Source organism: Cygnus atratus, chromosome 7, assembly GCF_013377495.2.
Source record: "Cygnus atratus isolate AKBS03 ecotype Queensland, Australia chromosome 7, CAtr_DNAZoo_HiC_assembly, whole genome shotgun sequence".
Taxonomy (NCBI): domain Eukaryota; kingdom Metazoa; phylum Chordata; class Aves; order Anseriformes; family Anatidae; genus Cygnus; species Cygnus atratus.
In genome coordinates, this window is record NC_066368.1 from 11,635,759 (window position 1) to 11,660,969 (window position 25,211).

General features: G+C 37.1%; 1 protein-coding gene across 1 annotated transcript in view; it reads left to right on the forward strand.

Moving 5' to 3' along the window:
* SORCS1 (sortilin related VPS10 domain containing receptor 1) overlaps window positions 1–25,211 on the forward strand; it is a 289,292-nt gene that overhangs the window by 117,888 nt on the left and 146,193 nt on the right. The window contains exon 3 of the mRNA XM_035547734.1: window positions 6,349–6,448. Coding sequence (XP_035403627.1) covers window positions 6,349–6,448 — 100 coding nt within the window. The remainder of the gene's footprint in view (window positions 1–6,348; window positions 6,449–25,211) is intronic.

Consider the following 25,211-nt stretch of genomic DNA (forward strand, 5'->3'; position numbering starts at 1 on the left):
TTAAAATGTATATTTAAACTATATTTAATTTTGCATTTCTTCCTTTTGACATTTATGTTAAGGCTCTTTTCAATCCTTATCTACACAAAACCTCAGAAAATTTATGCTGTCAGGATAGAGTGGGAAGTCAGTGGAGCCTAAGGGGATATGCATTTGGGTCTGTCACAGGCTTTCTTGGAATGCAAAAATTAGTTATCTCATGTTTCCCTCACCTAGAAAATGAGAACAGCAATAGTTGCCAGCCTGCTGAGGGCCTCATGAGGAAAAAGTCATTGGAGATGTGTTCTCTTAGGAAGTGAGGCATGTGGGTCCCTTGAGTTATGAAATCCCTTCTTTTTCTTTACCCTGGAGATGTCTTTAAAAGGTAATTTGTAATTTCCACCTGTCAGGGTAAATTTGAAGTGTTTTTAGTGCTGTGACATGAGTACTGCCATTACAGTCATGAAGTTAAAGAAACGTTAACTCTTTGCCTTGTCACTGCTGTCAGGTCACATGATAACACCACCATTTTGAACCAAACCCTTATGAATGGTGGAAAAACAAACAAAAAAAACACCCAGACACCTCTTTGAACAAGCTCCAATTTAGGTTAATCCCTGCTTAAAATACATGGCTTTAGCTATAGCTAAAATTCGGCTAAGATTCTTTAATCAAACAAGGAAGAGGAGGCCAGGAAAGCATGATAGGGCTGGGTCCAAGCTGCGGAAAGGCCTTTACCAGAGGCACCAAGGCAGGGACAAGAATGCTTTCTGTTTAGAAAGGCCCTGGCTGGTCAGTAAGATGAAGGTATTTTATACAAAAATCCTGTGTTCTTCCTTAAAAAGTCCACAGGAAAAATTCCTAAACACTCCAACTTGATAGTCTGTGTGCTGAAGGGGACCAGCTGTCATTCAGAGTGTAACATCAGGAGAGAAACGTGTAGAAATGAGGACAAGGGCAGCCTCTTTGCACAGAAAGAGTGCCCGAGAAAGGTCCAAGGACACAGATTTCACTGCATTTACATCTTGCAGTTGCTTTTCAAAGTTGAGACATAACTTCCTTCAGAACGCCTGTCCCTGAGAGAGCCACACAGTTCCGGTTGGAAATGGATGAGGCCTTGGAGAAGTATTTATACAGTGGGTTAGAATGTCAGACAGTGGTGAGAAATATTCAGGTGAGGTGAGGTCATTCTTTTTAAAAATGAGTAATTTTCAATGAAAATAAAGAACAGGAGAGAAAAATCAGCTGTTCTGAGTGAGAAGCTGAGATCAGATCGTTAGTTTCTGGAAAAAATACTGGGGTTACCCATGAAGGAGTTAAATCAAACTAGGCACCAAGCCGAAAGTGGCATCTATCAATGGCTTGTGAAAGGCTTAATAGGTGGAACATATGAACTTAAATGGTTATCTGTTGAAGAAGACTTTGACATTATTAGCTTTTGTGAAACACGGTGGCATGACAAAAATCAATGAGAAACTTTAGTACTTGGCTATAAAACCATAAAGGAAAGAGTTTCAATTTAAGTGATGAGGGAATAGCACCTCAGTCTGCAAAAATCCCCAGAAAGCAAGAATGCAAAAGTCTACAACAATACTGTAGAATTTAGGCTTGAGACACCATATGCAGGAACACAAATATGCTCTTGAATTGCTAGCTCCACTGTTTTTCATGTTAAGAGATGCAAGATCATTTTAAATGGTAACTATTCCTTTATTCAAAAACTTCTTTAGTGAAAGCCTTTTGTAAGAGCAGCCTGTGACACCACAGTTCTGCCTTCTGCAATCTAAAATCCTTCTATTCAAAAATCTGCTCAAGTAGAGAGCAATTTGACAGCAACTGGTAAATCTTGTGATCAACTGGCCAGTCCCTTTGGAGGCAAACCAGGTGGCAAATGTAGTTATGTGAGAAGTTGGAACAGATAATCTTATAATCATTGCTGTTTCTTACTTAAAATATCTGACTTTTGCCAGGATTGAATTCATGTGCAGAAGGAAAAACAGACTAGAGCCCACCTCTTCACACTCTTTCGGGTCGTGACAGGTTGCCCTGTTCTGCTGCTCCCTAACCACATTACAGATGCATCTATCCCTGCCTTCTAGGGCTGGCTGCCATTCTGAGAACAGTTAGAGCAGCAAATTAAACTGTGCAGGGAGGAGGAGGGTGAGGACATCATACATAAGACAATCTTCTGATGATAGGTGGGGGGAAAAAGGGGGGGAAAAAAAGTCTTGTTAGTATACAAAAAGCAGGCATAGCTGGTGGCAAAAAGGGAAATAAAATGCTTCTTAATGAAGTGTTATAATGAGGGACTTAATCTGTTAATGTGTCTTTTATGGGGTGAAAGTCGTACCCCATAAAAGGAGTTGCACACCTCCACAGGCAGGAGACAGGATGTTACAGAGCTTAAATTTGGTGTGTGTGTGTATACATATATATTTTAAATGAGTATTCCAGAAAGATATTTCACAAAAAGAAACCTTGACCAACCAATCAAATGGTTGATTTTTCAAGTCTTCAGCAGCTTACATTAAATAAGTACAGACAACCTTAAATTTGTAACAAAGGAGAGTAAACAATGACTTGCTAGGGAGTTTGTTTAATGTATATATTCAAACTGACAGTCCTCTGAATTTGTCTGTGCTTCTTGAGAAAGAAGATAATTTCCATAGGGTTCGTGTAACTGGGTGATTCAGGTTGCCTATTATAGTTGTGAAATATTGGTAGGAAAGAATTGAGATATATTCATGACAGTAGGTGGACTAATGTAATTCAGTGACTTTATTTAAAATGTGTGGGAGTTTATTATAATACTATAATAGAAATGTCATTTACCCTGACAGAAGGAGAGGGAAAAGCCCCATCAATGAATAATAATGAAGTTATTTAAATGTCAAATTTCTTGCAAACAGTCTGCAAAAAATAAATTATTCTATGTGTTTTTAGTTGAGGTTTGTTTTAATTTATTATGTACGAAGTCATAGTTTCAGTCCTACAGTTTTGGCATTTTTTTTTTATACTGTCAAATAAACTAGTAACAATTAAAATGTTTATCTCATTGGGTGTTTGCAGGAATCATTCTGAATCATCAACTAAGTAGGAAGTCTGATTCTAAACAGCTACCGGTAAAATTTGGGATTGATTTAGTGGAACCAATTACAACTAAAATGGTGGGACAGGTGTGAAATTATCAGAATGGAGTCTAAATACTCTGTTTCTGAAAATTATTCTTTTAGTCTAACTCATTTGCATTTCAGTAACATCCACAATGTCCTAACACATCTGGCTGTTTTCTCATTTAATTAGTTTGGCACAGATCTCATATCTCTCTGCAGACCTTCGTGTTTCAAGCTCAGCTGGACTTACTTTGACTTAGCCTATAACTGTACCCACATTCTGAAATGAAACATTTTACACGGGGATTTAAATTATTTGATGAAACCTATTCTGCAATGTCTCTCCCCCCAGCAAATAAGTAAATAAATATATGGAAAAAAACATTGCAGCATGCATGTCTACACAAGACCTAAGAAAATGACTTGCTGTTCGCTCAATTATAGGTAGTTATTTCATTGGCTATGTCTTTTCAGCAGATGGTTCAGAAGTTATGTCGTTTCTTTGCTGTGTGTTTTTCAGGTCTACAGGTCCTGGGTTTAGTCCTTTTCAGATGATTTAGCCAGATCTGCTTGCTCTGTTTATTTTACACAGACTAAAACAGAGTTCTCTCTGCAGAGCTTCAGAGAAGCAGCTCTACCCCACAAAGAGTGGGAGTGATATATATCCATTCCCCTTCAGATAACAGGGATTTAATTTGTTGATCCTATGCTGACATTACTTCTCAGGCCCTGCTGAGGTGCATCTGTCTTTTGCAACACTTTCAGGTTAGGCTAGTTTCCTGGATCACCAAATGGCTGATAAGTTTTCATAGGATAGGAGTCCATGCTGCTTTATATAACTATTTAATACAACAAATGAAGAGTTTGTTATTCAGGCTTCTAATTGATGTCTGCTCTGTTTTATACATACGTATAGTAGGAATAAGATAACGGCAGTTTGGTGATATCCCTGGGTCGCATCCCAACAGAGGCTTCAGGTGTATGTGGTGTTTCATTTTATATGATTCTTTTGTTCCACTGTTCTGTGTGTGCATCTACTGCCCCTCTTTGTGTTAAAGCACTTTTGGGTGCCCATCTGCTGTTGTATGATATTTATCTGTCAATTAAATCTAAGGGTAAATATAAAGTGGTGTAAGAGAAAACAGATTGTAGCTGGACAGGTAGGAGGACTGGCTATTACTAATTTAGAACAGGATGATGTGAGCAAGATCTAACAGTAGCTCCTTTTATCACTTGCATATTTGTCCATCTGCCAAAACAACAACAACAACAACAAAATAAAAATGGTTTTCCAAGTTTTCCAACCTTTCAGTTACTTTTATAGATGTTGACAGAAGTGTACACTTCCATCTGTAGATGGCGTTACCTGTAAATAAAGCTGTGAATGCAAAATAATTGCCTAGAGATTTGAAGTAAGAAAGGGCTGGCACTTCTGACTAAGATTGTCATTTGCAATAGGCCTTCAATATCTGTTTGGCTGTATTGTGGTGAGGGTGTTCTTTAGCAATTTCCAAATTTTATGGGTCAGGTTTTCTTCATTCTTACCCCTCTTTGAAGGGTCCCATTTTGAAATCACTGTCACTGGTTTAAAGAGGTGCATTCCTTCATTTATACGTTTTTTTCCTAACTCAGCAGGTCAGATTTAGTCTTTTATTTTTTTATTTTTTTATTTTTTTTTTAAATAAATCTTTATCAGCTTAAAATTCACAAGAACATGTCTTGTTTCTGATGCAGAAATAATGATTTCTGAGTAGGCAGGGCAGTGAAATGGAGAGGCTTACCACAGTGAACCAGCAGTCCTTGGCAAGGCTGTGGTCACTCTTCCTTCCCCTTAACACAGGAAGGTCTCTGAAACATTCAGTAATAGGAATAACTGTAGCAGTGTCCTCCTCCTCCCACCACCAAGGAAATAGCTGGGTTAGTTTAGCTGTGCTCCTGAGAGGGATGACCTTATCTTCTGATTGATCTTTCCCTTTATGAGAACTTGGCATTAATCTTCTAACCAACAAAGGTCATGCACCTATATGGGAGCATACGTTTATAAGAGGCAGGGGAAGGAAAAAAAACGCTTTTGTAGACCACAGGCCAATTGTTACAGAACAAAGACAAGACACGTGCAAATACTTTGATAAAGTTCCTAAATACAAAGACTCAGCTTTAATGTAAATTCACATTTTGTTGCAATTTTTTTTAGCAGATGAAAGTCCAAGCTGATGCCTTCTTGTGTTATTTGTGTACTGATTACAAAATCTGAAATCCCAGAAGCTATGGCATGAATTTAGTCAGCTGTAGATGTGGGATCCAATCCAAAAATCTAATTCCTGTGCCACTGCCTTAAAAACAAACAAATAAATAAAAAGATAATGTACTTTGGTAGGCATTAAGTATTTTTTAAATACCTTTGTGAATTTGGCTAACTGCACTACGCTTGGGCTGATTCTCTAAGTTCCTCGGATATTAGGACATCATTCAAGCAAGCATGAGCTGCATAATGAACAAAAATTCTGCTGATAGTTGATCTTGGTTCCAGTCAAGCGTTCAGAGCAGATAGTATGGGAACTTTGTACAGTCTTGTTTGTTTGTGTTTTTTTTGTTCCTCCCCAAGACGTGTAGTCTCTATGGGCAACTCTCATAACAAATATATTATTTTCCCTGCTGAATGGGGGGAAAATATTGTTCTTAAAGCAAGAATAAAATGTGTCCATACTTCCTGTTGGTCTGTGTGAACAAAACCACATAAATTGTAGCTGTAATGCTTGTATGGTTAGTTTTTTCAAAAGCACATCACTGCTTTTCGTAGAAAACTGAACTCTAATTTAACTGAACAATCAACTGAAGCGGCTACATTAGAATGTGCTGAGAAAAGACTCTTATCTTAGCAAAATTTAGTCTAAGCTTGAAGTATACATTGAGCTGATAACTCTAGTCTCTTACTGTCTGCTATTTAGTATTTCTGACAATCATTATCATCTTCTATATGCAGAATTCATCATTTCTTATTGTACATGTTTATTTTAAAATGCTTTGGGAAGATGCTGTTTTAATTTTTCCTAATCTAATTTAAATGCAAATTGTAAGCACTCACATGATGCTGTGTGTATATAATTAAGTATCATTATATACTACATGAATCGTTCAAAAAGCTCTGGAGAGCCATTCTACTATGTAAAGCATAACTTACATTGAAAAGCCGCCAAGTGACTTGTGGTTTTGTGATTAAGTGTTTATACTTATGAAATCTCTTATTGAATTATAGGTCAACGGATTATGGGACAACATATGAGAAACTGAATGATAAAGTTGGCCTGAAGACTATTTTGAGCTACTTGTATGTTTGTCCAACAAACAAACGTAAGGTAGGTGATAATGTGGTTGACTCATTTTTATTTTGCTGCGACGTCTGTCCTAGTAAACTCTTCCTGTTTCTTCAATATCCACTATTACTGACTAGAAACTCTCTTTCTGTCTCCCTGACCTTGAAAAAAAATATGTAACTTTACCAAAATATATGCTGGTTTAGAGCACCCATACCATCTACCTGTGTACTTCAGGGAATATACATTAGCAAAAGATGACCATTAAATGGATAGATGTAATAGGTATTGTGTATCTAATTGTTTGCTTATCTTCTGCCTGATGGTGATTTTTTCTGGAATTGACAGAGACTCATTAAAATGACAGAAATGCATCTACAGTGACCAGGTTGTATGTAACATTATTTCTTTTAAGTACTCCCAATAGTGAACTGAACGGGATTTGACTAAGTCCTGCAGAGAAAATGCATTCCAAAGCCCAGAAGGTTTTAATCATGCAAGCACCCTGCTGAGTAACAATTTACTAAGAATTTGTAATGCTGACATTCATAAAAGGAAACCGATGCCTTCTCTGATGTACGTTTTTGACTTTTTTTTTTTTTGTAATTCGAAGGTATGCAATAGGAAGGGGTGAAGCACAGTGCAATGATGATGAAGACTTGTAGTCTTATATGTGGATATGCCAGTAGAAGTGATATTGTTTAAAGGTTCTTGTTATGTGGGTTATCTCATATTTGGTGATAAGCAATTATTAATACTGGTGTTTTTGTGTGGACATTAAAAAGTAGCTTAAACCTTCCTGAAATTACTAGTTATTTCAGATTTCCTCATATATTGCTCCAGTGGGAAAAAAAATAAAAAATATAAAATCAAAGCATGATTAAAGAAATTGTAGTGGTGACATCATTATCCTTGTAACTTTTTAGCTATAGGACTATGCACACTCAGTGTATAGAAGGCCAAACTCCAGCTTTATCTTTTACCAAAGGGGTTATGAACCTGCATAATGTCATTTTGTTTTTTTTTTTGCTTTCTGTCCTAGTGCATAGTTTGAATTGTTCCAGTAAGAACTGCATTGCTTCAGCAGAAAATGCTAGTGAAGACTCATTAGCGAAGGAGGACTGTGTATTTGGGCAGCTAAGCTTACTATTGATGTTGTTTCCATTACATTAAAACATTTTCTTATCCTTTCAGAGAGAATAGGAAAAGCAGAAGGACCTGTCCTAACAGAGGGGACAATGCCTACCATTATTCTCTTGTAGATCATGTTTAACTCTTTATTCAAAAGAAACTGGCACCTCTAGGTGTAAGTCATTGGACCTGTTAAGAAATTGACCCTAGGATGAGACAAATCACATCCAAGTGTTGCCTGCTTTTCTCCTACTGACTGCAAGGTGAAGCCTTAGGATGAAAATTGGATTAAATGTTCCCAAGTTAGTGGATAGTGTCTTGTTACAACTGACCCATGACAGAGATCTAAAGCTTTTCATTAGAAGCTGAATAACGAAATTATCAAATCACTCAAATGTCTTTCAGGTATGAGGTTTGAAAGGATAATCTCCAGGTATGAGGTTTGAAAGGATAATCTCCTGGCACATAAACTGTAGTGTGGCGAGTTTACATATAATCATGCCTGATGTTTGTTGGAGAGCAATAATGCTGTTCTCCAAAAGAAGTAATAAGTGTTTTAGCTGGGCAAAATCTGTATGATCCCTTAACTATTGTGGTGCAGAAAAACCTAAGCAGAAACTAACGGTTTTGCAGGCATATTAGGACAACTTAAGTTCATTCTGGCTCTGAAAATCCTTCACCACCTCTGGCTGCATCTTCCCGCTCCCTCCCTCACACTGCCACACTTGTTTGTGTAGCCATCTGGTAAGCTGGATCAAAGACTAACCTGCCTGAAAATTAATACCTTTCCAGCTCAAAAAACAAATAGACAAAAAGAAAAAGATTTCACTTGGAAGGGTGGAACTGCCCATTCTGGCAACAGACCGAACTAAAGTTGGCCTGTAATTGATATGGGACAGTGCCAGAGGAAAGCTGCAACACCTGGGATGAAAAGACCTTAGTAAAGGTCTAAGACTGAATTTTACAAAACTTATTTGAGCAAGAGCAGAATTAGGTCTGCATGGAGAACTTCGGGAGGATCTGCTTACGCTATTTCTGTATAATATCAGATTGTTCCTCCAGGAAACATTTAGCTTTAAACACCTAGCTCATCTCCCACGATTAAGAAAGCATGGGGAAGAGAATGTAGAACTATGTAGTACTTGTACACTAAAAATGCTTTTGCAGCGGAAGGCAAAAATATTAGAAGCTTTAGGGTCTTTATCATACCTGCTGTGGAATGGAAAGCATAGGGAAACATTTACAGCTTTTAACACCAAAAACATTTTCAGTTAAAATCTCTGGATCCTAAGACCTTTTCTTTTTGTTTGTTTTGTTTTTCCTTTCCTGAAATTGTGATATAGCTGTGAGAAACTCTACTCTGAAAGTAGCATTTTGTTCCACTATTGTGGGCCAAGTGGTTAGCTGCAGACATTTTTTTTTCATTCAGAGTTTCAAGTGCTCTAAAATATATGAATTTTATAATATACATTTTGTGGGCATGAAGGGTTTATACACTGCTGTTGTTAACACTGGGCGAATGGTAACAGTGTTCTCCCTAAATATGTAATATGTAGAAAGTGATTTTTCTCCAACTGCACCTGCAACATTCAATGTTCTTTGTTCCACGAGGCTTTCCTTTGCAGAGAGAAAAGACTTATTCAGCAGTGAAAAATAGGTAGTCTATTTATTATCTTGCAGGTAGATCTTGCTACAATGGTGATTCAAGGGGGGACAGCATGTGCTTAACTTACTGATGCTGCCTTCTTACTGGAAAAAAAAAAAAGTCCTTTTAGCACTTGATTAACTTTTAGTAATAGTCCCATTGAAACAAGGAAAATGCTGAATTTGCTAACTCAAGACCAATTGCTTCCAATGAGGAAACTAAGTATATCTTGTACATAGTCTTGTCTGTTCTTTGAAAATCAGAGCGGTTAGAACACTGAACTATAGAATGCATGTAATTAGATTTATTCAAATAATTAATAGACTTGTTCATGAATTTGTGATGATTTTCAAATTATGGAACATGAGTTGAATAAATTGTTTGTTATACTTTTTTTTTTTGCTCTGCTCTGCCTATAAAAATATGTACCTATAAATATACATGATTTGCAGAGCTTCTCACTATGACTGCTAATTTCTTTCTAAAAGCTTTCGTATTCCAATTTTTATCTCCTTATTCATGAAGTTAAATCCTTTAACCAGACACTGCAAGCAATGTCATATTACAAAGGGGTGGTCTGAAAATACAAGTGAGAACAAAGCCGTTATTTACAACTTAAGCTGCTGACCTATGGCTGTCACTTGTTACTTTTCTGAATTACAATATTTTCTTTAGGAAATTACAGAAAATGGTAAGTAATATAGTGATGTATTAGCCCTGTCAATAAGAGAGGTGGAAACCCTGTTTTTCAGTATTCTCTCCTTCCACTACGTTACTGTACTAACTGTCCCTATGATTGATGTCACAGACCAGGGAAGAAAAAAATCGTAACACATGGATCTTGCAAAAGACACTGTGAATGTTTGAGTATTTGTCAACAAGTTTTCGGAAGAGACAATCCCCAATGTATAATAAATCCCTAGGCTTATGTATGTCAACATTGGTTTATTTTTTAGGTGCATACAGCCTTTTGTGAAGGGATATAAAATGATTCATAGGTTTCTACATGAAGAAATACTGTTTGGGAATAAAGCACTGGTGGGTTAAAAAGTAAAACAAACTAGAAATCCATGTTGATAACTTGAAAATCCTTTTGCAAAACTTTGACGTTTGCTTTCCTACAAATTTGCACACACTAAGTTTTTATGGTCTTTCTTTATGAAAACATTTCAAATAGGTTGCTTTCAAGCACTGCATGGAAAATCATAGCTATGGAAATAAAAGTGGGTATGGGTGGGTGGGGGGCACTTTACGATTGGTTACCTAGAGGTTTTCTTTGACTAACAATGTTCTGCTGGCTCATGTAGACACTGCATCCTTGTATACAGCACACTGCACAAACTGGCTCTGCAAAGAGCACGGTCTGTTCGTTCTTTGTACTTTCAAGCCCATTGCACCCATGTATCTCCAGTTAATTTATAAATACTGGGTGATAGTATCTGCCAACAACTTTATGCTGTTAACAGGACTGGTGCATCAGACTTTTCCTGTAGGTTTGAATGTTTGTGTTAGGTTTTTTGTTTTGTGTTCTCTCCTTCTTTTTACAGACCTGCCTTGAATTTTCCCTTTATTCCTCCAACTGTTTGGATAATTGCTGTGCAGTACAGTGTCCTCTTTTCTTTCTCTCAAAAGATGAATGGATTACAGATGCCTTCCTCTTCTTTTATACTTAGTGTTGTGATTAACACCTTTATCACAGCATGTTAAACACTGCCCTGTTGTGTGTGTAGCTCAAAGATAACGGGTATTTATTGTAAATATAATTGCATGGGTTTCAGTTCTGACTAGATCCCTAACTGCTTCAAATTCATTTCTATTAATGAGTTTTAAATGAAAGGAAACTAAAGAAATGGGGCCCCAGCCTTCTGTTCGTTCTAGTGTTGGGTGGGTGGAGGGGAGAAGAGTTGGTGAAATCTTTTTATCTGTCAATCATGAAAGACAGGAGAAGATTTACCCATACTAGCCTGAATGTGAATGATTGAGCACTACTTTTTATCCTGTGTTATTAGAAGAGTTCATTTGCTTCAGGGAGGTTTATAGTTTTGCAATGTAAACTACAACTGTATAGTTGTTTAAAAGTTGAGACCCAGTGCTATGTGCTTTGCGCTGGCCATTGTACCTGATCTTCTGAGCCTTGGGGAAAACATCTTTGTCCATAGAGATGAACCTGAGTTCTACCTGTCATTGCTTTTTCTCTAGAAGTTGATACCTTCAGTTGCTGAAATCAGATTGGGATCAAAATCTTCTCTCTCGCCTGTCTGTGGAAAATTTCTGAAGCCTGATGTGATGGCTATGCTTGATTTTTGTGCTCAAGGAAATACAGTTCTTTCCAGTTGTGTCGTCCCTGTAGGCCTCTGTAAATCGTAAAGATGACCAGTTTGTATCAGAGAGGTTAGAGCTCAGCAGAGCTCAAAGCACAACTCACTGCAGACTGAGCCAGATTCTGTGACTGTCAAGGGATGGCGTCCTTAGCAAATTAGGCGCAGGGGGAGACCCTGGGTCTACAGTCGATCAGTCATGCCAATAACCCAAAGTGCTCTTGTAGTCTGCTCTTGCAGCGATAAAATAGATTATTCTGTTGCTCTTTTCTTCATTTGGAAGGAAAGGTACTCATTAGCTGTGGGCTGTAAGTGCAGCCTTGAAGGAGGCAGTCATAAGGGACCAAAAAGGCATTGTCTTACAAATGTGAATATTTTATTTTTCCTTAATGTTGTATTCCACAGGAGATTTCAATGGGATATTTAAGAGATCTTCTCTTACAGTTGAAAGGGAGGAACCACCTTATACTGAAGTATTTTGCAGATTGAAACATAAATATTATCAGATGAAAATTTGTTTAGAATAAAACCCATATAGCATAAGAAGATATATGTAGAAGCCCCCTTGAATTTTTTTTTTAATGTCCTTACACTATGACTATAGATGATGCTTAGTAGCCTCATCTTTTACTTCAGAGAAAATATTTTAGAGGGAATGAATCAAAAGAGCATGGACTGGGAATGATCCTCTGGTTTTGCTGGTCTGATAGGCTATTTGGGCTAGATAGCAATACAGAGCCTTTTCTTCAGTGCTCTTCTAATGGAAGAATATGGGTTCTTTCTCGCTTATATCTTTTCTCCAAGTACAGTTGTGTAATCTCATTCAACAATTTTGGTTTAAGATTTCACCTCCTGATCAGAAAGAGTTGAAATCCTGAACCTACGTGGCTCAGAGTTATTTTGGGCTGTTGTGGTGGTTCAGTGGATTTCTGATAAGACTGTGCACATAATAGATCACTTTCCGTAGAAGAAGGGATGCCTTACCCCTAAATTAAGAGTTTTTTCATTTTCTGCAGTTCCACAAGAGGGATGGAGTAAGTCTACTGCTGTTAAAAGCTGCAGTATTTTATTTTATTTTATTTTATTTTATTTTATTTTATTTTATTTTATTTTATGAAGCTAATGCAAATAAGATATTTTTGTGGAAAAGATTGGTGACTGCTAGGAAGTCTTATATTCTTATGATAACACACATGATTTTCACTTCAGTTTGTAGTATCTGTAGACTCAAGATTAATACTTCTACCTGTGCACTGCTTCTACTTGTGCACACTTGCTATTGAATGAGAATAGACTTGACTTCTATTTCAGAAGTTTGCCTTTTGTGCCCACCAATATAAAAACAAACAAACAAAAAAGATAGTCAAAATATTTTTAATTGCTAGTTTGGAAATGTAGATTTTTCCTCATATATTTTTGATCTGATCTTCAGCTGCCTGAGATCATTAGGATTTCACTGAAGTCAATGAAGATCTGTAAAGCAGCAGTGACTGAAGAGCTGGTCTTGTATTGTTAGTTTTTAATACTGAGTTCATGGGAAACCAATAATTAACGAGCAATTTGATCCATGCTAACAAAATGAAGGTAGAATCTCATCTTTCAAAGTGAATATTCTGACTTTTGAAGTGTCTGGCATCATTCACTACCAAACTTTCTGATTCATGCCTACAGTATACGACAGCTCTCACAATAGCCATTACATTCAAAGCCCTTACCATTATTCTACATTCATATCTCTTCTTGGATATGAAATGAAATCAAAGCCCATTTATTCTGCTGCTTCTCTTGTAAGGCTATCAAAAATAGTGGCAGTTTTGACATTTTCCCACGCAAAGTTGTACTACAGTATGACGTTATATCACACAGAAGTCTCCAAGGACAGGCTGAGTGTTAAAACTAATGATAGAAAATTATGAGCCATAGAATTCATCTTTAGAGCTAAGATTCACACAGACTGAGGAGGGTTTCAAAGGTGTTACTTCCATTCTGACTTGCTTCTCTATTCCCTGCTTTCTATAAATCAGACAGTTAAAATTAATGCAAGATAATCTGTTGCTGAATGTCCCTCAGTTCTTTGATCCCTTTTTAATTCCTCAGCAATTTACCAAATATTCTGAAACAGACAATATCCCTTTTGGCAAGAGAGGATGTATGACAGCAGTTTAGAGGGCAGAGAAGTAAGTTGTTGGTTGCAGGCCACGTAGCAGCAGCTGGGATTGCTGGTAGTGCAAGTAAGTGTCTAACTAAAGAGCAGACACATCTTACTGTCAAACCTGTAGCTCTGTCCATTTGTATAAGTAAGACAAGATGTTTAAACCAGGAAAAAGCCAGTTCACCTAACGCTGTTTTTTATTTTTTACACTATGGAAAAAACTAGCCCCAAGCAGGTAAAAATCAGCTTGTTCAGTCTCATAAAGTTGGACTAAAATATATACAGTAAAGTTGTTTTCATTTGCCTTCTGGATTCTGAGCTGTTAAAGATAGATATCTAATTCTCACTTTTATATCATTTCACTGCTGTTTTCTGTTAGGAACATACTTGTTTGTTCATTAAATGTTGAAATTGTCTTATTATATGACTTCAGATGTTGAGCTTAAAGGAAATAATACTGTGATACTGTGGTATAATCATATGATGGCTGATATGTTGAGGATTGGAGCTGTGAAAAATAACAAATAAATGCATTATACATGAATATTCACCACAGGAGCTCTGAACTCAACCCTCCCTTGCCAAGCCTGCAATAAAGTCATATGTAGTATTTGTTAATTAGCAGACAGTATAATCTGTAATGCATGTTCACTAGATGATAGCAATTGCTCATCCCTTTTGTAGTCTAGATGTGTTGTTATGATGAAATGAATGACTAAATCACAGTATATGGGAGCGTTATGCCTTCTGTCTAGCTATGCTTGAAGTACAAGGAGAAGAAAGTAAAGAAAATAGAGAAGAAAAAAACACATTTTTGTTTATGAAGCTTCTGATTGATAAATGCTGGTAAATACAGACTAAAGGGTGTGGTGACGAAGACTAATGGATGGAATTAGAAAGTATTCTGATTGCTAAGAAAATGTAGAATTTGGTTTCTATGCAGCTAGCATGAGAATTAGCAAAGAGATCATTGTGGAAGCGGCCAAGCTTCTTGGAGAAAATGGCAATAATTCAGTCAAAGGTAGCACGGAACAGAGGCTACAAAGATTAAAATTTACCAAAAATAAGGCACTGTAATCAGATTATTTCCCTGTACTTCTTTTTAAATCCATATTTTTTCTCTGAAATCTTCTTATTCCATTTCTCTACCTTTTTCATTAATAGCCAGAAAAGAATAAAAAGATTTAGGAAGGGCATATAACGTGAAGAGCAAGGAAAATACAGTGTTTACTACATCTTGGAGAAAATGACATAGAGAGGCTGGGGGTATGAGCATACAAAATTATCTTTGTTTACCATGACTTAGCTTTCAGATGGGTACAGTCTGAAAGCCTAAAAGTTCGCACATAACCAGTTTACCCGTTTTCCTGTGGAGGAGTCTACTACCATGTTCAGAAGTACTATTAATCTCAGAGAGTTGTGTTCACAGCTAATCCAAATACACAGCTAGTATGTTGTTTTCTTAAACTGCCAGTGTAGTTTGGAGGAAAAAAAAAAAAAAAGGGTGGTAGAATATTTTAAAGGCAAGAAACATTTAAATTAACACACTATTTGACAAGAATGAATCAAATTTACAATGTGTTCTATTGTATATAGAGCATTATGAATAATGGATTTTGCTATTTAGAGAAAGAGAAATTTCACATTGATTGAAAGCACTTATTTCTATTCAAATCTTTTTTTTTCTGTTCAGGTCATCCAAGTCTTCTCTCTTAAAGAGATAAATGTTAAATGGAAAATGTTTTTTTTTGGGGGGGTGAAAAGCCATAATAACTTTGTTTTGAAATGTTTCAACTTTTAAATTCCATTGAAAACAATGGGAATTTATAATGATAATGATACTTAAAATACTTTCTTAATCACTTTGCTGATTCTGTCATCGTTAGAAGCCTACCATTAACAGTCTAAATACAGTAAAATACTGTGAATTCTCTGCACATACTTATTTAGGCCTTAGTCCTGTGTACACGTAAAAAGTATTCATAGTCTCCACTTTATAGACCTGATTTCTTCATCAAAGGAAATAAGGAGAATGAGAAAGGAATGCAGTGGACAACAAATGGCAACGGAAAAATCAGTGGAGAGTGATTCTAGAAGTAATTTAGGACAGCTGAGCAATTTAGTTGCAGCAAGAACATTCTGTCCTTAGTCCCTTGCATGGACAACCATCAGGAATATGCACAAAGGAACCAGGAGTAAATGGTAATTTGGTCTTTGCATCCCCAAATCCCTGTATGCAGGCATTTCTCATGGTTTTGCCTCATCTGCTGAATGATGAGGCACTTCTGTGCCTATATCAATATCTTTTTCACATTTGCGTTGTTCAGATACATTCATCTGAATACAGACAGAAAATATACAAATAGAGAAAGCAGACAATCGGGTGATACACACACACACAAATAAATCAGAAAATGACAAAACTGTGTCATTTTCTGATTTTTTTTTTTGTGCTTCAGAATTATATTGTGTCCTCAGCAAACAAGATTAAAAACAAACAACAACAACAACAACAACAAAAAACACAAAACCAACCAAATAAAAAAAAAAAATCACTTTTCCTTATTCTAGGGCTCCTTTATACAGCAAATTGCACAAAGTTTAAACATTATTGTAATTAGCCAGAATATATTCTAGAGCGTGGAATGATTTAGCCTTGAGTGTATGGTGTGATGCAGGGTTCCATGTCTGTTTGCTCATTAGTTCAGTACTTTCTGTGAATTCTGCTCTTGAGTATGTTGCCTACTCCGGAACCTTCCTAGTGAAGGCAGTCTGTTAGAATTAGTTCCTTAATAGGCTAGAAGCATGACAATGGGTTTACAGCTATTTATGGACATGCAGGACTGAGGACTTAATACCATATTATTGCTACTCATCATTCTGCATCAAGCCAAGTCTGTTCTATCCTCCTCATATGTTAGGATCTTCGCAGGTAGAGATTTTTCCTCTGCTTTGAACAGCAATTTTGTGTTTGGGGGTCTGGTGCACAGTTTGTCTTTGATTTATTCCTATTCCTAATGATACATAACTAATGAAATAGTATGACAGACTTAAAGGACAGCAGTCTATGCCTAGTTTTTGGCATTTAGGAAAGAAATGCAAGCTATATCTATATGCCCTGCCCAATGTAATATTGTTCAGCTTCCAGAAACTAAAGAACAATTGCAGGTGAACCAAAGGCAGCAGGACAGCATCTCTTAGGGGAGAAAATATAACAGTTTCTCTGCCTAATTCTTGAGAATCTCAGTCATTTATGGGTTCTTTGTATGTACTTGAGAAGAAATATTGTTAATCCTAGTTCATAAATAGGAACAAGTGTATGTTTTGCTAAATTCAATAAAATAGATGCAAAGACAGGAATTAAATACAGAATTTTTTTTTTTTTTGTAAACTTAGCCAATAAATAATAATAATAACAAAAACAAACGAAACAACAGCAAAACACAACACAACTCTTTTCTCCTAATTCATGCAATACTGGAAAATCTGATCTCCTTTTACACCATTCCTTTCTGGCAGGGAATCCCAAGCTGCATAATATCCGTGCAAGTTTGTACCCTTCATTTGTAATGCTAAAAAAAAGGGGTCTCTCTTCACCACAACTAAAGAACAGAAAGGAAAGAAGGAAACATCTTTCTAAGTCTGCTTGGGAGAAGATATGCAGTAGACCATTTCAAAGGAATAGAGAAAGCTGAAGTCAGTCATCCAATATAGCATTGGGCAAAGTTCACAAATCATCCACTACCCCAGACCTCTGTGTGTCTAACACCACTGCGCACTGAAATATTCCCTTCTTATCTTGAAAATGAATTAATTTCTCCCACGCCTTTTCAAATGTCTGGCATTTTGAACCTTGGAGCTGAGAGCTAGCTTCCAAGTCATGTCCTTTATTTAAAGTGTTTCACCACCCTCTTTTTATACTATGTCCACCAGTGAAACTCTTCCATAAGTTCCAGGATGCTAAACCTTTCCTTTTGCTGCTGTTTCAAGGGTGTTACTGACATTTACAAGCTCTCACAGGAGCATTCAGTCAATTACCACTGAAGACTCCCATTGTTCCAAGGAGACTGACCTTTCCCCTAGGGCACCAATTAAAATCTATTACTTTTATTCCCATAGTGCTTGCTGTAATTGGAGCTGTGGTTCTTTGCCAGCTAGAACTAGTTGGATTTTCATCTCATTTATTACTGAAACTTTGTTAAAGATAAGAAAAATGAAAATTACAAAATATATGTATGTACTTTGGGGAACACCTATTTTTTATGAAGCTTTTTAGTTAATGTTTTCACTTGGAATATGAGAAAAATCCAAGGAAAATAATAGATATGTTTCACATGATGGCATTGCTTGCATACTTCCTTTTTTTGTTTTCTTCCTTCAGCTAATGTGCTCCAATTATTCTGTAGCACAAATTTGACAGCAATTTTAGGACAAATGTGCTGTGGGCCTTGCTAGTACTTTACTATGCTATGAAAGTTAAGGGGAGAATCATGGAGAACTGTGAACCTGCCAAGTGTCTTGAGCAACAGAGGCTGTCCTTGTATTACAAACTGCTAGGAACGATCACTGTGATGCTCATTACTAGCAGCAAAGTTGCATGTTACGGTTAAAATTCTTGCTGTTATTTTATACTTTGGAACTTAGGTCTTTCCCAGACTACGTTTCTCCTTTTAGTTGAAATTTATGAAGGTAGGAGTGGCTACTTATAGAGTATGGAGGTGTTTTTTTCTGCTTTGAAAATGTTTGGATATCTAGTCAAACATCTGTCAGAATAAGTTTTTTTTTTTTTTTTAATCAGGATTTTGAAAATTGTTCAAGTGTCTGCTTTTTGTCATCTCTTCTTGTTTGAGATCTTTGAGGTTGTATCAAACTTTGTACGTTCAACATATTTGTTTTCTTGATGCTTATTACGGAAGGCAATTCAATTTTAAAACCAGCATTGTACATAGGCTTACAGTGTATAAATGGTGTACAGTGTATAAAGTTTGCCAGAGGGTTCTAAATCATTCTGATGATGAAGAATTCTGAAAATCTAATGTATATCAGTTTACACAAGTTTGATTATGAGAGAATTTAACTTTCTAATAAAATTGCGTGTAAAATATCTGTAAGCCATAATTCTTGCCAATAACCTGTTGGATAGCCATAAAGCAACTTCTGTTTCCTTTTGCTTCCTGTTTTCAGTGTAAGGTAGTTTGTTTTGTGTTGCTTATTCACTACTATGATTATGAATTTCTCAATACATATTTTTCTCTTAATCTTTTAGTAAGTTAGTGGACAAAATTTTGACATTTGTGCAGAGATTTCTGTGCCTTTATGTTCAAGTCAGATAGTCAGCTGTCAGCTGGTGCCAAATAACCTTGCACTTGGTGACTTAGACAAAGATAGTTCTAGGGATGTGTGTGGTTAAGACCAAGAATTAATTTTTGTTTTACCTACAAAACTCTGTGGCACTTTGAACAACTAGAAACAGGAAGAATGCTTTTCCAGGTCTTATACTATGCTTAGTGGAATTTGATGAAATATTGCATTTTCTTCCCTACACAGACTTGAAACTATCTTTTTTTTTTTTTTTTTAAATCCAGAATCCAGTAAAAGTGATTTAAATAAACCAAGTCTGTCAACAACCACTGAGTAGCTTCACTGTTGAGAGGGAACCATGAAATAAATATTTCATCTTTGGTCCAAGATGTAGATGTCCAAGGTCTCATGATGTAGAAAATGAGTTGCTTGTGCAATTTGGTTGGTTTCATGCGTACCATTTCATCTTAATGGTCCCACTTCTCTGCAGTTTCAGAGAACCACTTTTCCGCCATCTTTCCAAGAACAAGGCTACCAATCTCTGGAAATAGTGACAGTTCTTTACAACATTCTGGACTTTTAACACGCTTTTTTGTTTGCATGTTTTCTTTTGCCAGTTTGAGAAGGTTGTGGTAGATGTGAATCAGGCTCAAGATTGATTTTTATGTCTAATAAACCTGGAAGAATAAAACTTCCTGAACTGGAGGATGAATTAACTGCATGAACAGATTTGTCAAGTTCTGCTAGATACTATTTCATATATTATGGGAAAAATAAAAAATACAGAAAAGGAAAAAAAAAAAAAAGTATTTTATAGTAGAGTTTGAAATTTCCCTAGAGATAAACTAAAATCCCTACCTCTATTTCCTTTTTTTTTTTTTTTTTTTTTTTTTTCCATCAGAAGTGGTAAGCAGAAGATTATGACTTAGGAGACCAGCCCCTAGAGATGAATACTAACTTCTAATGTCTGATGCCAGCAGGAGGCAACTATGTTTGTGTGATAAAGAGGTAGATTATCATCTGTGCCATATAATGCTCTAATATTAAAAATCCAAAGCAGCACCAGTTAATTAAGTCTTTTTATATGGGGGAGGGAGAGCAACCAACCTTGATTCATTGTAGCCGCATAAAGAGAAACTGAAGTATTGAGACTTACCTGAGAAGGCTAAGAGGTAGAACTAGATGAAGCCTTTGCACTTGCTAAAACAGTTTCTTTCACATCTGAAGAGAACCATTGTAGATGATGGTAGAGATAAGATAGAGCCAAGAACCCTTTTCTAATGAACATTACTAGAACAAAATGTGACATAGGCTTTATGGGGTGAGAAGCATTGGTCCTGGAGATATTGGTGTCTAAAGAGAATTTGACTTTTGCTTAAAACATGTAATTACATCTGTATTACAGGAGCAGTGCCTTCACCTTCTATAAGCCTCCCTAACTCGATAATTCTAAGTTTGGGTTTTGGCTTCACTTCCGCATTGTTTTCTCTGATACTAAGCTACTGCTCTCTCTGACAGGTCAGAAAAGACAGTGTGGAATGGTTCTCTGGAGACTGTTGCCTTAGAGAAATCTCCCACCCAGCCTTTACACTGTAAACTGTGACAGTAGGCATAGCAGATACTAGACGTTTGGGCTCAGCACCTGGGTTATGCCACAATATTAAAACTAATATTTTCATTAAAGTATTCTTAAATGTTTTAGGTGTGTACGTGCCATTTTCCTGATTCTGCAGGCAGCCTGAAAAATAAGTCTGAAATATGTGAATTGCTCTGTACATCCCAATAAGGTATTAATTCAAATTCTGGGTAATCAAAAAGTGTATCTGCAGTTTTAACCTTACTGTGAGTGCAGACATACGCTATTAACTCAACTGACGTCACCATATCTAGGCTGCTGAGCAACCCTGATCCTTTTGCTAACTGTTATGCAGGTCATATATTGCAATAAATTTTTCCTCTTTACAACAAAATAAAGTTGAAATGGTTGTCCTACAGGCAGAATTTGGACAGGAAATGAAAACCATCTGATGTGAATTTGGCATACAGATAAATCCTGGAGCAATGATTACCAGCTTCACTGGATGGATGTACATAAACTACCATTCCCACAGTATCTGTGCAGCTCACATCCTCTAAATAAACTGGAAAAAAAAAAAAAGCATTTATTTTTCTCCTACTGACTGATAACAATCAAGCAATGTATGTTAACTAGCTGTCAGCTTGTATATGCTTGTCACAGCAGAGACCCACAAAACCAGAAGCCATAAAATAAAAAAGGTGTATTTATTATTGTTTTTTAGCTGTGTCAGCCTGCCTGTGTTTACTTGGTCCTGTAATTAGGATCATGACATTAGCTGTTCAGATTAAGGCTGTAGTTACAGATGTTGTAAACAAGGGCTAGGCATAAAAGAAAAGATGTTGCAAAGCACTAGCATAGTCATGACTAGAGAGGTGATTAAGAAATGTCTCAGATGGCAAGGTTATTTCTGTGAGTGTTCCAGATTCCAACACTTGTCCACTGCTCAGTCTGTTTCTGCAATATTCAAGAACCTAAAATCATACTACGTATATGTTTATATGTAAGGATGGCTCTAAATGTGTTATTTGCAAGCATGCTGAGTGTGCACTAAAAAGAAACTCTGTGAGAAAATAAACCTCTTCTTTGCGCCCCAGGATTCCCTAACTTTCACTGAGAATTTTCTTAGCTAATAGCATGTGACTAATCATCACTGTATGGTTGATATTGATCAGAAAAGTCAACGATGAAGTGATTCTCTGAGAATGTTGATACTGTTTGCACCCAATACAGCGGAACCTGTAGGCAGTTTGAGTTTGTCTTGGTTTTTCACCTTTTGGAGAGCAGATGCAGCAATGTAGTCTCAGAGCTAAGTCAGAAGGATCCAGGTGTTAGATTCCTTATCAGGTTCGCTGAAGAGAGGATAGATATAAACAAATCCGTTTATAGTCATAGCTTGCCCAGGCACCTCCATTGCAGAACTGATCGTGGGTTGAGAAGGAGGATGCCAACATGGCCAAAGCTCAGGTTTTTGTGGTATATCCATCTTGCCACTGGCAAGTGGCAGACTGGGACAGCCCAAGCTAGCTTTCCAGCTAATTCAGCTACCACCAACAGGGGTATAGATTTTAATATAGATTACACCTGCCTGTCATGAAAATGGAGTGCTTTCCTTATATGGCTGAAGCCTGTTAATATCAGTACTTGAGTTACCTGAATTATATTCATATTTGTAGGAGTCTTAACCCTCAAAGCAGTTGAGAGGTGACTTTAAGATATGTAAAGATTTTTAAGAACCTAGACTTCAAGTAATCTGGGTTTATTTCTATACTTGCTTCCCCATTTGCCTCACAATTTTGAAAAAGCTATACTGATGCTTTATACCTAGAACTGCTAGCTCTTGACCTCTGCAAAACAGAAATTTGTTTCACTGAGAAATGTTTTGAGTTTCTGTGGGAAGTGAGGTGTTGTTTAAGTGCAAACAATTTTTATTAATAGTTAATTCATGTGCATAATAAAAAATAGACTCCCACTATAAAAAGGTTATATTATTCAATATATCTAAATTACAGCCACAGTAAAAGCTGCATGTATAGATTCTATTTGGAATTATATGAATAGGTGCTACATTATACTATATGCTTTTGTACATTACTGCCTTGTGAGAGATGCACAGTCTATACCACTTGAGATCAGAAAAACATGTCTTTCAGTAAAAAGAAATTTGCTAAGCTAGAAGCAGTAATATTTTATGAAGTGAATTTGTCAGAATAATAATGAGAAATCGTTTTTTGCTGGGGTGGAAGACAGTTTCAAAAAACAAAACAACAACAAAACAAACAAAAAAACCACCAACAACAAATAAAACACCAGGCCCTAAACAGCATATCTTTAGGTTATCTGCTTTCCAATTCTAAACAGCAGAAGGGCTGTTCTCTCTTTAAAATGCAACAGCTCAGAAAAAAATAAATGTCTCATCTTTTTGAAAAATCCATCCCTAAATGTCATAAAATATTACACAGTAATCTGTCAAATCATTCACACTGAAGGCTGCTGTAGTCCAGCTTGATTTTAATCTAAAATGAAATTAGCCCACATTTCCTCATTCTGGGTCAGACTTTTATCCCACGTGGGTTCTTTCCCAAGGGTCTTCCAGGTACAAGGGTGGCTGTGACCACAGACAACATTAATGATACTGACTGTGTAATGGGAGAAGTGATTTTTTGGAGGTACAGAGGGTCAGGCAGGTACTTAGCTCACAGCAACTGCCTTCAGTGAATACTCCTTATATGCAAGTCTTTGTTATTGTTTCAATCCTGATAAAATGTTCCATCTTAATGATTGGTGTAGAGCACTAAAGATAAGTTCTACACAGGTTTGAACATGTGGAAGAACCTCTTTCCCTTTCAGCCTGTGAAAATCTGTAATTGTCTCGGTCACTTAATGTATGGGCATGTTTTTTTGTCTGTCCTTGGTGTTTTTGCAATGCAAGTGAACAATGGATCTCTCTGAGCTAAACTGACACTCTTCTGCCTGGCTGAACAAGAGCATGTCCAACTTTCTTCTCTTCAGGCAGGTCTTCAGGCAGTCTTCTCTTCACCATAAGAAAAGAAGTTCATGTCCAGTGGCTGTGGCTTTGTTTTCTCTGGATAAAATTATTCATGAGCATAGCAAAGAGAAAACTTCCAGAAGTAAAAAAAAATAATCCTTTTCATAATTCCTGTCTCAATTTTATTCTCAGGTAGCTAGAAGCTTAGATGAAATTTTGTAAAGTTGAAATGGATGTTCTGAGAGGAGATGTCCTGGCCAGGTGCTGCGGCCTGGCCTGGCCTGCTCACTGCGGCCTTCCCATGGTGTGGCCCAGCCCATACCCAGCAGGCAGCAGGAACTGTATATTTCTTTTTCAGACTGGGTATCAGGAAAAGGTTCTTCACCAAGAAGGTGGTTGGGCACTGGAACAGGCTCCCCAGGGAAGTGGTCACAGCACTGAGCCTGATGGAATTCAAGAAGTGTGTGGAAAACTCTCTCAGACACGTGATCTGACTTTTTCTTTGGGAACCCAGGAGTTGGACTCGATGATCCTTGTGGGTCCCTTCCAACTCAGATATTCTATAATTGTATGATTCTATGATATTTTTCAGCCTGCTCATGGGTAGTGTCTGAGTCCAGGAAAATTAGTGGACATGATGGTTACAAAGGTCACCATCACATTACAGAGGAGTGAAAGGCTGCCAGTAGTCACCCAGTAAGTGAGGATACAGCAGGTAGCAGGGTACGTTAGGTTCTCCTTGGCTGGAGCTGCCTCTTCTTCTCAGACCACTGTAGGCTTCAACACTGAGAAGGCATATCAAGACCCACTACACTCTGCTGTGAGGGCGGGTGGTGGGTAAGAAGTGTGAAGGCAGGCAATCATTCAGGTGTTAACAGCACAGTGATCACAGAGTAAGCTCAGCCTCCATCTCATCTCTTTTTTTCAGGTGCTGACAGCCACCTGCGAGTAGTTTTACAGGGAAAGGTGTCACTATCTTCATTGTCCCTTTAATTCTTTGCTTCAACTTGGTAACAAGGGTTTCATTGACTAACAATCTGTGCTGTAATGAGCACATGCACAGTAGGAATTTGGATCCTTTCCCAAATTATTTCACTTGAACTGTCAAACTACAGCTGGAGAATGGCAGGTCTCATCACTACTGGTGTTGGAGGTGTTCTTAAGTGCTACCCACTGTTATTAGGACTTTTATGTTCCTCAGAATATTCTTCTCTTTCCAGCCTTTCTTACAGCTGTGCTTCTTCGGAAGTGCCCATCCCACCAAATATATATTTTGGTCCCAAAATATATTTTAAATACCAGAGCTCCTTGAAGGCATCATAGATCATAATAAGCCTAGTTTAAACTGACTGAGTGAAGTGTTGAAGATACGTCATTAACTAGTCTAATAGCCCATACAAGAAACTCCTTTTCTTCACGATTCCCCCTCTTCCAAACCCCCCTGCATCACTTTAGGATAAGAGCAAATAGAGATCCAAACCTTGCATTTTCCAGATGCAGATAATCGCTGCCCTCCAGGCATTGCTTAGCTGGTTGTGTGTCTGTTCTGTTTTCCTTCTCAAGTGGTCTTGGCTATTTTCCTTTGAAGGCAAAGGAGGAATCTTGGCATCATTCAGAGAAAAGAAAAATGCCCAGGGTTTTTTGTGCATCTGACTACGTCTGCTCTTAATGGCTAATTGCTCCTCTCTTCAAA